Raw genomic sequence first — 14,330 nt, forward strand, 5'->3', positions numbered from 1 at the left:
CTTATTTCCCGTCGTTACGTGTCAGTCTTACATTAAGTTAATTAAGTTTAGATGAATAATGACTTCTGTCTCCAAGTGTAAAACATTCGGTGACACGCTGAGCCATTATTTTCCTCTGACACGCTGTCTGTTTCCTTCCTTGCCTTTATAAATAATTCACTGGAATATGGGAAGTCTGTCATTATTTACCCGCCCTCATGTCGATCCAAACTCATGTAACTTTCATTTATTTGTGAAACATGAAGGAGGGTGTTTTGTTATTTCTCATAGAATGTAAATGGATGGAGACAGATGTTGACCAGATTTAACACTTTACCCGCCAGCTGTTTCAAAGGAAGTTGACAGCCACCGGCAAATTTATTTTATAATTTTAACGCAAAGGTTTAATGCTTTCTTTGAATATATAAGCATATAAAATATCAAATAAAAAACAGATCCTATTCTTTCAAACAAAAACACAGTTTCATCTTGATTTGTTCTCTTTTATTACCTCTCAAATAAGGGTAGGTTTCTTAAAAAATACAAAACTTTGACCAAAAAACTAAAATAAATAATAAACAATAACTAAGTGAAAGACAGCACTGAGTCTCAACACACTTTCACTGGTATTAAATTTTAATAAGACACATGATATGGTTCTGTGATTTGTAAACAAAAATTTATTGGTTGTTGGTTTACTTAAATATTTTAAGTTCTCTGAACTTTTTTTTACAGTGTATATTGTTAAGTTGTAAAATGTAGATATTTGAGTACAGGAAACTTAAAAAACAAGGCAATCAGTTGCCACAAAATATTTAAGTACCATTACTACTACAGTTTAAGTTACATAAATTATATCATTTAAGTTATAGCAGGGAAAATAAGTATTTGACACATCAGCATTTTTATCAGTAAGGGGATTTCTAAGTGGGCTATTGACACACAATTTTCATCAGATGTAGTCATCAAGCCAAATATTGAATTCATACAAAGAAATCAGGACATTTATGTATACAAGTTGAGTCATAATAAATAAAGTGAAATGACATGAATAACTGTATATAAGTTATACCTTTTCGAATGAGGTGAGCTAAAGTAAATTACATTTTGTGTGTGTGTGTGTGTGTGTGCGTGCGTGCGTGTGTGTGTGTGTGTGTGCGTGTGTGTGTGTGTGTGTGTGTGTGTGTGTGTGTGTGTGTGTGTGTGTGTGTGTGTGTGTGTGTGTGTGTGTGTGTGTGTGTGTGTGTGTGTGTGTGTGTGTTGTAATTTACTTTTTCTCAGTTTGAAATAAAAAAATTTAAAATTATAAGACTTAAACTAAGTATAGATAAATTTAAAAAATATTGAATTGAAGTTGTCAGTACTTAAAACTTTTAAGTTTGCAGACTTAAAAAATAGCAGCAATCAGTTGAGTTAGTTGAACTTATCCAGGTTTACAGGGAAGCCTGTTGTTTGGAATGACATTATTGATGAGTTATTCATGAAATAATGTGGGAAAACTATGCCTTTAATAATCACCAAAGCCACGTATAATGTAGTTGAAAACATTAATATGCAAAAACACTAAAAACCATCTATAGACCCACAAAAGATTTGTGAATATGTGAGAAATAAAACCAAAAATAGAAAGTGATAGAACTGCATCTCTTTGTGTATCGGTGTGCTGCTCTGCATTTACAGCATTCAGTGACCTAAAAACAGCACGAGTTTTCTCTCCCTGCCATGTGATCATACTTTTCTATTCTGTTCTCTCTTTCTCTCTCTTTTTTATAATGTAGCTCTATTTTTTTTCTTTCTCGATCTCTCTAGTGCTCTCTCTCTCTCTCTTTCTTCATAGTTTTATTTTGCCTCTTCCCCCTATTCTCTATAGGTCTGTACAGTATGTGTCTATTGCTCTCTCTCTCTTTCTCTCTATGTCTATATCCCAGAAAGACACGTGACATATTTAAAGTAGTTTTTTTTCTCCACAGCGTCTGACGTTTGCTTATTATTCATTATTTCTCTCTCTAGAAACCACTTATGTGCATTTTTTTTATGATAAGACTATAAGGAGCGCATGACGTTCCATTCTAGTATGCTGGTGAATGATCCCAGCTTCAGAGTGGATATTTGACAAGCTCCCTTCGGTCCAGTTTACAGATATTTCTCAGCGTGAATGTTAATGTGCATTTAAAACCTCTGTTTTGAAGAGCTGAATGATATCTTGTTGCGATCACGTGCTGGCATTTTTGTTTGTTACAAGCTCATATGAGCACGTGACGTGCTATTCTTATATGCTGGTGAATGATCTCCGCTTCGTTTGGCAGCTTGCAGACATTTTTCATCGTGAATGTTGATCTGCATGTAAACCCCTCATTTTAAAGAGCTGAACCATAACTTCATGTTGCCATGACACGTGCCTCCTTTCTACGCCACACCCCTCACGGCAGTGTTTCTGCGTCTTGTTCACACTGAGGGCTTTCCGGGTATCTTACGGCAAGGTCCTTTTTCCGGGAGTGATCCCAAAACATTCACGGGATGTGTTTGCGTACACACAGAAGCTTGTCGGACAATTTTACGGGTATTTTCTGGGATAAGTGCTGTGTGAATGAGGTTTAGGTTGCTTTTTTAGGTTGCCTCTCACTCTAAAGGTCTCTCTCTACCTCTATAGATCTTTCTGTGGCTCGCTCTATTTTATTACTCCCTCCCTTTTATCGCCCTCTTTTCATCTCGCTCTCTATCAGTGGCAGCTCGTGACTGCTCATCCGAGGGGCGCAAATTCAAAATAAGTGTTCGGAGTGTTGTGTGTTGCTTGTGTTTTTCAAATGTGTTTGTTGCGTCATGTGAATCGTGTTGCACACGTGTTTTGTCAAAATAAGTGCCCGCTGCACACGCGTCAAAACAGTGTATGATAAAAGAGACGCTCAAGTTCACCAACTTCTCATAAGACACTCCCTTAACAGTAAACTGTGATTACGCATGAGATTATGCGAGTATCTGGCAAACGCGAGCGTCTCTTTTATCATAAACCCTTTAGACGCGTCTGCAGCAGGCACTTATTTTGACAAGACATGATGCACATAGGATCACTCTGTGCGCAGAACACATATTTTGAAATAAGAAACGACACACATGACGGGCTACATACACGTTGTGACAAACTTTGCATCATAAGCCCTCGAAAAAAGAAGTCACCGGCCGCCACTGCTCTCTATATAGCTTTTTTTCTCTTTCTTCATAGTTCTCTTTTGTCTCTTTCTCACTTTTTCAATAGATCTATAGCAAGGGGCAACCTTCCGGTCTCTGTCAATATGGAAGTGACTTAAACTGCAATACATCACCTGGCCACTAGAGACCGGCTCTAAAAGGGAGTCACTCCCATAGACCCCCCCTGTTAAAATGTACAACTTTACAGCAGAAATACATATTTACAGCCTGGTACAAAAATGTTTTTGGTCTATATAACTAATTTTGCCCTTCATGACAACTGTGAGGGGGTGGATTTTTTTGTAACTCATCCGTTTAAATTATATTAAGGCTTAAAGTTCTGCATGATTAAAGCTCACATAACACACGCTGTTTCTGCATTTCTGATCTTAATCTGGAGTACCTATAGAGTAGTATTACATCCTTTATATTTCCAAAGAGTCTTTAGTTTAATCAGATTTATAAAAGAAATATTAGCTTTACCAATTCTTTCCGATAACGTACGAAAAAATGAAGAAGGAGGAGTTACGAGCTGTGGGAGGAGCGAGTACAATCATGCAACACTATACAACACTGTTTAACTTATGATTCCCCTCATATTTGTGTCATTTATATATTTATGCACGTGCCTATTTCCAACATAAGACAGAAGTTTTACTTACCGCATGCAACTCATGACCCGGTTGGGACTTTTCAATGAAATCCAGTGGATCAAACACACACGCAAAACTCCGCTGCTACCCTGCGAAAACAAACTATATCCATTGTTTCCATAAGGCTGGCTTTCTTCTCCTTACATCCAAAAACACACTTCTTCTTTTGTGCCACTGTTGAGTTTTGAAATTAAACAAAGCTGTTGCATGATGTGATGTTTGTAAGGTCTAGCGTCTCCCACTGATTGACGGGTGGGCGGGGTTTTCCGGGGGATGTGCCCATATAAATGAGTGATACATATAGAAACGCCTGAAATGTCAGCTGGACCCGTAATCCAAAAAAACTTGTACGAACCCAGGCGAAGTGCATTCGTCACATAATTATATGACTGCTTTTTTGACACTTTACCTACGTTTAGCATGGGGAAACAACTCTATAACTGTGTTAATAAGTCAGAATGCATGAAATATAGTTAAACCACCCCTTTAAGGGTGTGGCCACCTGAGTGACGGGTGAATTGCCACTGCTAGGTGGGCGTGGTTTCAGCAACCAGGCACCTCAGCTTCATGCATGTCCCGCATCTTTGCCCATTTTCGGTTATCCTTGAGTGACACGTTGCCAAGATGGCGATGGCAGGCTCCGCCTACTTTGTGCTTTACACAAACTTACGGGTGACGTCACGGACACTACGTTCATATTTTTTACAGTCTATGGTGTATAGCCTTCTCTCTCTCGCTCTCTCTTTCTCAATAGCTCTTTATGTTTAATCTTTCTCTTTCTCTTCCTATGTTGCTTTCTATGGCTCTCTCCCTCTTTTATATCTGTCTGTAATGTACTCTCTGTGTGTGTGTCTCTCTCTCTCTCTCTCTCTCTCTCTCTCTCTCTCTCTCTTTCTCTCTCTCTGTATCACTCATTCTTTCCTTCCCTCGCTCTATAGGTCTCTCTCACCGCCTCTATAGATCGCCCTCTTTCAGTAACTTGGTATATTTTATCACTCCCTCTCTTTTCCTCTCTCTCTCTCTCTCTCTCTCTCTCTCTCTCTCTCTCTCTCTGTCTGTGTGTCTCTCTAACTGCTTTTGTCACTTTGGCTGTTCAGAATGTAATGCTAGCTGACTACTTAATCCTGCGCATTATGTACTGTATACTGTGCAGTATACGACAGCTAAATGTATTCAGTGCAGACTTTAATACTGGGAGAGAGGTATCCATTAGCATTCCCTTTCACTACCAGTGACCATAACCTGAAAATATAAGGGGAAACATCAGAGAGAAAGTTGACACTTCAATGAAATTTAACCGAGGTGCCCATTAAGTGTATCGACCTTTGAAAGAGCAACCTCTTAGTTCCTTTGAGTTCTCCATCCGTGTCTTTCTAGTTCTGCTTTTGTATTCTGTGTGAACTTCTTCAGTCTGAAGGTTTGATGTCAGGACTGTATTTGGGAATTCTGGGACATTCCTCAGGATAGAGAATATCTTGAGCCATGAATTTGCTGGGATATTTGAAACAAAGCAGATAATCTCGCGTTACTCGCATTTTCGTTTCAAGGTGCACCTCGGCACACGTTTAATGCCGTGTGTTTGTTTAAGTTTTAAAGCTTGTCCCCTGAAGGGAGTTTTATGCTTTTTACCCACCGCTTTACATTATTTGGCAAAATGAATTTCACCCAAGACACGAAGCCGATACTACGGGCACAACATGACAAACTGTGGATGGAGAACAAAATCAATAGCTCTCTACACTGAAATGATTCAGACTTTATGTAACGAACTTTTCAGCCTTATTATGCGCCGCTAAGCATCTGGTGGGCAGACTTTACCTCGCATTCACACCTCTCCATAGTGCCAATTAGTAAGAACTATAACCGTTTCATAGCACTGGACACCTTTACTTTTGTACAAGTATCTAATGAAGGTTATATAGTATATTAGCACATATACGCCTCAAGCGCCAAACTCAGAGAAACAGGACTGTTTTATGGCCGCTTGAGGTGTAATAGAAACGCTTTTCCAAACGCTGTCTGTGTTTATAACATGCTGAACAAAGGTGGGACGTCAAACCCAAGAGAGGTTAATGAGCAAGAGTAGTCGGTCTTTTGTCCTCCTTATTGTGAGAGATGACGGGTCAGGTGAGACGTTTGAAAAAACGAGCTGTGAATACGGCTTCCTCTCGCTCTTCATGCATCTCTTAATATTTTAACGTAGCATGGAGTAAGGAATGTCCCAGATATCCGAAAGACTTCTTTTGTCATAGAGCAGTCGAGTTTTTTTTACGAGCACAGACGATGACTGTGCAATGGAGATTGTGAATGTGTTGCTGGTTTTAATCACCGTTTAGTCGTCCCTCAGGTTCTCACAGCATTTGCTGAGTCCGGTTTTACCGATTGGCCTCTTAAGTGCTTGTACATATAATTAAAAAGGGTTTGATTTTTGGGTCATCGGCTGACTTTAACAGGACTCGATCCTAACGTGTACTGTACTGTCTGCAGCTTGTTTCCCTCTGACTCTGTTTGATGAATGTTTAACCATAATTATTTATGGTAGTCATTTATGTTGGTGACTGTTAGATGATAATTGATAGCTTGTTGGGTGCAACGCTGTCATTTGGAAAGGTGTCACATTTCTCACACCCCTGCAAATTTCACTTTGCGACATTTCACACCACTGATAAATATAATTTTGCCTTTAATTGTTTCTCTTAAGAACGTGGCATGATAATTTGCACTTCAAAATGCTATTTAATGTCTATTTAAATGAAATAATTCACACAAGATATGAAAATCTTGCAATTATTGGCTCACACTTATGTCGTTCCTCACAAGTAGATTTTACACTTATTCCTCAGTATCAAATCAACCTAAAGTGCATTACAAAGTATAAAGTTTTTGTGGAATCGAACCCAAGAACTTTTACACTGCTAACGCAATGCTTTACCAATTACAGGATTACTTTCATCAAAAAAAATCTTGATAATTTATTCACCCGCATGCCATCCAAAATGTTTATGTCTTTCTTTGTTCAGTTAAGAAGAACTTAAGTTTTAAAAATCTTTCCCCACCAACATTTTTAAAAAAGTTGCCAGCTGGTGGATAATAGCGGTATTGCGGATTGCCGGAAATACTCGTCATTGGCAGGGAAGCGTTTTCTCTTAATTGACGAGTTAACTTGTCAATGGTGAGGAAAGAGATAAGAAAAACATTCCAGGATTTTTCTCCATATAGTGGACTTTAATGGACCTCAACATTTTACAGGTTCAGTGCAGTTACATATGGCTATAAACGATCCCAATCGAGGTCTTATCTAGCGAAACTAACGTCATTTTCACAAAAAAGTACTTTTAAGCCATAACTTCTCGTCTTGCACTAGCCATTTAAGCACGAGCGCAGCCTTACGTAATTTGTAAACACATCAAAAGGTCATACGACACATATGTGAAACGCACATTTTAAACAATTGTTTCTTTTAAACAATAAACTGACACAGACATTAATTAGTATCATTACACATACAACATCCTCAGAACTGTCCTCTTTCTCCAAATTTGTTAACACTGGAGGGGTAGTTTCGCATTCGTCATGCGTGACCTTTCTATGTGATTACGTAATCCGTAAGGTCACACTGGCGCTTCACACGGCTAGTGCAAGTCGGGAAGTTGTTATTTAAATGTACTTATATAAAAAAAATTTGGGCGAAAAGACCCTTATGCCTCGGTTGGGATCATTTAGAGGTTTTTGAAGCTGCATCGAAACTGCAATTTTAAATTGCATTGAAACTATAATCTGTTGAACTCCACTAAAGTCCACTATATGGAGAAAAATCCTGAAATGTTTTCCTCAAAAAACTTATTTTCTTCTCGACTGAAGAAAGAAAGACATAAACATCTTGGATGACATGGGGGTGAGTAAATTATATGATGTTTTTCACAGGGGTGCTACAGAAGAACCATTTCTATTTTCTCAAAAAACAATTTAAGGTTTTTTGGATGTTAAAGGTTCTTTATGGAACTATACAGTCAAAATGGTTCTTCCATGGCAGAGGTCTTCAACGTTTTTGGGCAAACACCATTTAAATGGATAGAGAGGAGGAGCAAGGACCCCCAATACATGTAACAAATGTTTGTAACCAAGCCGTTTGTGGACCCCATTTACTTTCATAGTAGGAAAAAAATACTATGGAAGTCAATGGAGTCCATGAACAGTTTGGTTACAAACATTCCTCAAAATATCTTCGGGTTTGAAATTTATACGGGTTTGTAACAATATGAGAGTGAGTATATGATGACAGAATTTTTTAACCATCCATTCAAGTTACACGGTTAGATTTGTAGCTGAAGCCAACAATACATTTTATGTGTTAAAATGATATTTTTTTTGCCAAAAACCATTAGGATATTATCCCATGAGGATATTTTGTAAATTTCCTACCTTAAATATATAAAAACGTAATTGCTACGGACATAATTTGGACAACTTTAAAGGCGATTTCCTCAATATTGTTCCCTTAAATTCCAGATCTCGGACAAATATTGTCTTATCCTAACAAACCATACATTAATGGAAATATTATTTATTCAACTTTTATATAATTATATGTATATATCTCAATTTAAAAAAAATACCATTATTACTGGTTTTGTGGTCCAGGGTCACATTTTATTATGGAAACATATTATGGTTTTTTTTATTACTGGCATATTTATGCACTTTTGTTTTATGCTTCATTTCATTTTTCAAAAATAAAATATTTTGCATTTAAACAATATTTGGATGACCCCCAGTAATCCCATCAGGGACCCCCTGTCGAAGACTCTTGAATCATCTGTATTTATAACATTGTATAAATATCAAGAGCTGTACTTTTAATGCACTGTTCACTTGTATGACAATTGTATTCAGTTGACACCAAAACAAAAAAAAAAAGTTCATGTTCCTCTGAAAAAAAAATGCTTTGTAATGACATGATTATAGTATTTCCATTTCTACTCTTGTAACAAATCTTACTAACACCCATTGTCATTGATGAAGTTTTTCCATTGACTGCCATATGCATACCTACCCAGTCAAGGCCAGCAAGCCAAACGATTGTAGATGCTCAATAAAGCACAAGTTTTTTAAAAGTTCAAATCTCCTGAAAGGCCATGATGAGTGACAGCTCAGAGAACAAGGGAAATATTCCTCCGAGACCTGTAACAGCTTTTTATCCAAGCATTGGCAGTTCAGTGCTGCGAAATTCCCCTTTGTGACCAAACGTTGATCCGCAACTGCTCCGGGGGCAGTGGGGTAAAAGCAAAGTTTAGATTTATAATATCTCTAATAGATCACCAAGTACTTCTTTATTGCTTTCAGGCCGTAATGATTTCAACTGTTGTCGTCGAGATGAAATACTGTTAATCTCTTTATATTCGCTACATTCATAGGTGATAAAAGGAGCACCTGCGGGGATCCGGGCACGCCGGCCCACGCCACCCGAGAGGAGAGCAGCTTTCAGCAGCACGCAAAAGTTCGATTCACTTGCTCCACGGGTCACACTCTATACGGCTCGGCAGAAAGGATCTGTTTTCCCAACGGCACCTGGTCGGGCCGACAGCCCACATGTAAACGTAAGTGAAGCCCGCAGACACTATAAATAATGCATGGGCACAGTCAGGAGCTCTGTATTCACACGCGGAGACGCTGATACGCATCAGACGATCTCTGCGGAGAGATTCTCTCGTCAAACATCCGAGTCGGCGTCGTGGCATTCAAAAGCTCCGTAATTCACACGAGGGACGACCTTGTGCCGCCCGGCCCGGAGGCTTCGCGGAGACGTGCGAGTGTTTTCGCAGCTCTTTTTAGCTTGACGCATTGTCCGTGCCATCTCAAGGGTGACAGGTTATTGCAGTCCAGCGCGGAGCTTGGCTATAAAGCAGATTTACAGATTGTTAGCGCGCAGGCCCCAGGAGGCGGAAATTTCTCAGGCTTGAATGTTTTTGCTACGCAGCTCTGGTCTTAACAGCTTGTCTTGCATTTAATCCCATCTTGGTCGTACAAACACCAGCAGCCCTGCAATTTGACCTCGCTCGACCCGCGCGTTTGCCGTTTACAGTGACTGAAAGTGAAATGCACTGTAAAGCTAAATGATATAAATGCACAGCTTATGTTGCATGCAGATAATTGAACTGCAGCAAGAATGCTTTGAGTTTTTTATATTCAAAAGAAAAACAACATCCAGAGCTGTTAAAAAAACATCAAATTATTTTATGAAACAATTATTTTGCAATTTTGATCTGTTTGCTAAGCCATCCTGTGGTTAATGTTGTTTAATTGTCTATGATGTGTTTTCAATATGCTTTTAGACAAACCATATGCAAATTCATCTGTCAATACCATTGAACTGCACTTTACCACACATACTTTCATAAAATTTGGACCGCCCCCTTTCTTTTAAGCATTTGACTAAGTGGATCAGGTCAAGCTTATGCGATTGAGCGGAGATGGGGCTAATTTGCATATTCATAGATCCATGCATGCTAAATAAAGAAAGGGTGCAGAGTTAAGGGACGTTCACATTATAACGATAAATATAAAAAATATATGTTTAAAAATCGTTTTATATTAAAGAGAATAGGTGAGTTCACACCATAACTATAACAATAAAGATACAATGAACGATTTCCTTGGGATCATTTTCTGAGTGATTTTTTTTCCAACTGATGAACGAAAAATCATTGACAGCCAATCAAATCTATTCGGACTACGTAATGCTCTTTCCCTACCACATTGACTACACCAAAAGGTAAGATAATAGATTACAAACACTACTAAATTCACTGTTTAGCATTACATGAAATGCAGCGTGTTGAGGACAACAAGAACAGAAGAATATTTACACATTTAGTGACATGTAAACAATTTCAAAAGTTTTTTTATTACAGGAAATATCCAATATTAGTTAATGTCATTGAAGGAAGTGATTTGCGCGAATACTGCGCATGTGAGCGAATTAACCAGTGGCAGTCGGTGACTTTTCTTCTGAGGGGCGCGAATTCAAAATTTGTGTTCTGAGTGTCATGTGTGTTGCTTGTTATTTCAAAATATGTGTTTGTTGCATCATGTGTGAACCATGTGCATTATGTGTCTTGTTAAAATAAATAAATGCTGCTCACGCAAAGGGTTTATGATAAAAGAGACGCTCACGAAATACTCGCAAGACACTTACTTAACACTAAACTCTGATAACACAAGAGATTAAACAAGTTTCTGGCAAATGTAAGTGTTTTTTTTTTTATCATAAACGCCTTCTAAGTGTCTGCAGCAGGCCCGTATTTTGACATCACGCGTGATGCATCTAAATTTACATGACGCGCCGAACACATATTTTGAAATGGCGAGCCACACACATGACGTGCTAAATACATGTTGTGACGAGTTTCGCATTGTGCGCCCTCGAAAAAGAAGTCACCGGTCGCCACTGGAATAAACATAAAGTTATCGCTACCGTCCAGTGATATGGATGCTAATATAGTAAACGTTATAGTTATTGTTAAAGTGTGAACGACCCTTTAGAATGTTTAAACCAAAATGCAACAAAATAAACATGTGTGTCTGCAAGGTCTTAAAACATGTTAAATTTAAAAATATAATTAATTAATAACAGATATAAACAAATCTTTTAATATTTTTTAAATAAAAAACCTTTAAATAAATCAAATTTTATTTAAATAAATTAAATTAATCTAATAATCCTTAAATAAATTCTTTACTCCATCTTTGTATAAGAATAATATGATATATAAGAATGTATTGGTGAGGTCTCTTACTCTGTCATGTATGAAAGTCCACTGTTTGCATGTCCTGTGCATTAGACATGCTAATGTTTCGTCAATTTAATTATTTTTAATTTTTTCATTGTTTTGTCTCAAGATGCACACCAGTAATGTATTTTTTGAGGTATGTTTGTAAGAAACTCCTCAAATGTCTTAATATGGTGCTTTTCCATTGCATAGTACTCCACCGTTTCATTAAATTTGAGGACACTGAATATTTATACTCAGTATTAATTCAGACAAACCAATACAATCAATACAGTTCAGATGTGTATTCCTTTTGTTTCTATGTTATTCCAAGTTTAGCGAAAACACGGTGGTTTATCTGATAGCGTGTATGCTTACCTTCGCATGTATTTCTGGATGAGTCGTCTTTACAGGCTGTCGTCTTGTAATATTTGAAGTGTGACCAGATTAGATGCTAGCTCTGACATTTTTTTGTTAATGAGACATGTCTTCAGACCGGGTGCACCGCAAAACGTTAGCGTGTTGCTAACGAGCGAAGTCAACTAAAATCAGCCAAAGCTGGGTAACTAAGACTGTAGCTACAACTAAATATAATGTAAACAACCTGTTGTGAAAACGAACTTTGCCGCGGGTTTTTAAAATGGCTCTGCCGACTGCTGCCTGCGTAGATCAACCTACCCTCACAGATTCGCTCTGATTGGATTTCTTACCAACTTGTCCCACAAAATGAGTAGCTCTGATTGGATCTCTTGTCCATTCGTCCTTCCCTAACATTTTCGTCTTATTTTTATTCGTTGACTAAAGTGTCAGTTATATTTCGTTACAGTCTTCGTCATCATATCTGACTTTTATTTAGTTTTTATTTAGTTTTCGTCCGTGAAAAAAGGTTCGTTGACGAATATTTTTCGTCATCATCTTTGTTAACGAAATTAACACTGATTCTTAACCTGTGAATGTTTTTCGTCGCAAAAAGGGAGTTTAGGAACTTAAAGCAAAGCACAGATGACAACAGGTTTACTTGAGACAGCACAAGCTAGCACGAAGGTAAAGCTAATCTTTTACATTATAGCGATGACGTTGGTAGTGACGATTCTCTCAGACCAATCAGTGATCTACAGTGCTTTCACATCACGTTTTGGTATCAGCTTGCCCTGCTTGGAACCCCAACTGGGGTGGTACTAAAAAAGTTTTGGGTACTACGTAATGCACCCAGTGCAAAAGCCCCCAAACGTGAGATGACCCGACCCAAACCGGGGGGTACTATGCAATGGAAGCGCCATTAGACCTAGTCCTGCAAAATCTAAACACACCATTTTAATATTTTGTTGTTTAATAAAACCAAGTGTTTATTTGCTTTTGATAGGCCTACTTTATTTCAACCAATTATTATTGTCTTATCATTATTGTCATTTTAAATGCTTTTGCCCACTTATTACTAAAAATCTCAGATTATTTGATCAGCATCAATTAACAAAATATTTGCTAGGTAAAACCCTAGATTGGTTAAAACATTTCCACATTTTGTGATTCCAGTTCAATTAAAGGCTGTTTTCATTGAGGATTTCTTAAAATGTCATTCTGACATCTCATAGTAAAAAACTGTCTTGTAATATCAGCAAAGTGTAATAATCTTGTCTGGTCTTGAACCTAATCTCGTTTCATCTTGTGGGCTGAGTGTCAAACCCCTTGAAAATATATCTTGTTTCTGTCATATGAAAGAAAAAGGGTGATAAAAAAGCACATGCCTGCACACTGAACTATAAAATTGGACTTCATTGAAGAGGTCTTCTCAGGTCCAAAGAAATGTACCCGACCCGAAATGACCAGAATCACTTTTTAATCCGAACCCAACGTGCATAATTTTTTTTAAAGACCCAACCTGAGAAAACCCCAACAAAATTAAACCCGAGTCCGACCCGATCCAGTGGTGCTTTTTTTAACTCGACTAGACCCGAAAGTAAATGGCATCGACGTGTGTGCCCCAATTTGGCCCGCTGCTCCATTTATTTTCATTTGTTACGGGATGACGACACCAAGGGAACCGCTACAGTGTGCATTCAAAATTGATTGCCAGGTCTGGCTCAACTTAAATTAACATACGTCACCGCCAGCCACATGATGTCGCATGCTGTCTTTGCAAACAGAGGAGGGGTTGGAAAAGGACTTGATGCACACACGCCAGATAGTTTGGGTCTTCTAAGGTCCGTTTCGCAAAAACACATTCATTTTAAATTATCCGAGACCCGAGGCCGCTAATATTATACCCAACCTGTGTCTAATGCTGAGTTTACACCAACTGCGTTTCAGGCGTCAAAATCACGTCTACCGCGCGTGGTTTGCCGCTTGAACAATTTGAATGCATTTGCGCATGTAGAGCGGAGTAGACGCGTGAAAAAAGCAAGCATTTGACGCGCGTCAGAGGCAAACTCCTCTTCTTGTGGGAGGGGCAAGTGCTATGCGGTTGTCTGTTTGCAAGATGACTGATGTTGATTGTGAATTTATCATGAGAGTTACCAGTTTGTAGTTGGTAACCTTACTATAGGGGGAAAATAAACAACGTGGGTCGATAAACGTCACGTGACTCAAAAGTGAAGTGTGTATTACAATTACCAGGTTGCCCAATGTCCTCACTGACACTCTTCCAAGCGAGGTCCTTTTTATTCCGGTCTCCTCTATAGAAATAAGAACTTGTGTGGTATAGCTCCGGGTGACTGCTTACGGACATCAAGCATTGGTTAAATAA

The 14,330-nt window shown here is 38.3% G+C and overlaps 1 protein-coding gene across 4 annotated transcripts in view; it reads left to right on the plus strand.

The window, feature by feature from the left end:
* Positions 1–14,330, plus strand: part of csmd3a (CUB and Sushi multiple domains 3a) — a 398,763-nt gene that overhangs the window by 337,052 nt on the left and 47,381 nt on the right. For all 4 annotated transcript variants that reach the window (XM_065298900.1, XM_065298902.1, XM_065298901.1 and 1 more), the window contains exon 57: positions 9,233–9,415. In XM_065298900.1, the coding sequence (XP_065154972.1) occupies positions 9,233–9,415 (183 nt within the window). The remainder of the gene's footprint in view (positions 1–9,232; positions 9,416–14,330) is intronic.

This window comes from Paramisgurnus dabryanus, chromosome 13 (assembly GCF_030506205.2).
Source record: "Paramisgurnus dabryanus chromosome 13, PD_genome_1.1, whole genome shotgun sequence".
Classification (NCBI taxonomy): domain Eukaryota; kingdom Metazoa; phylum Chordata; class Actinopteri; order Cypriniformes; family Cobitidae; genus Paramisgurnus; species Paramisgurnus dabryanus.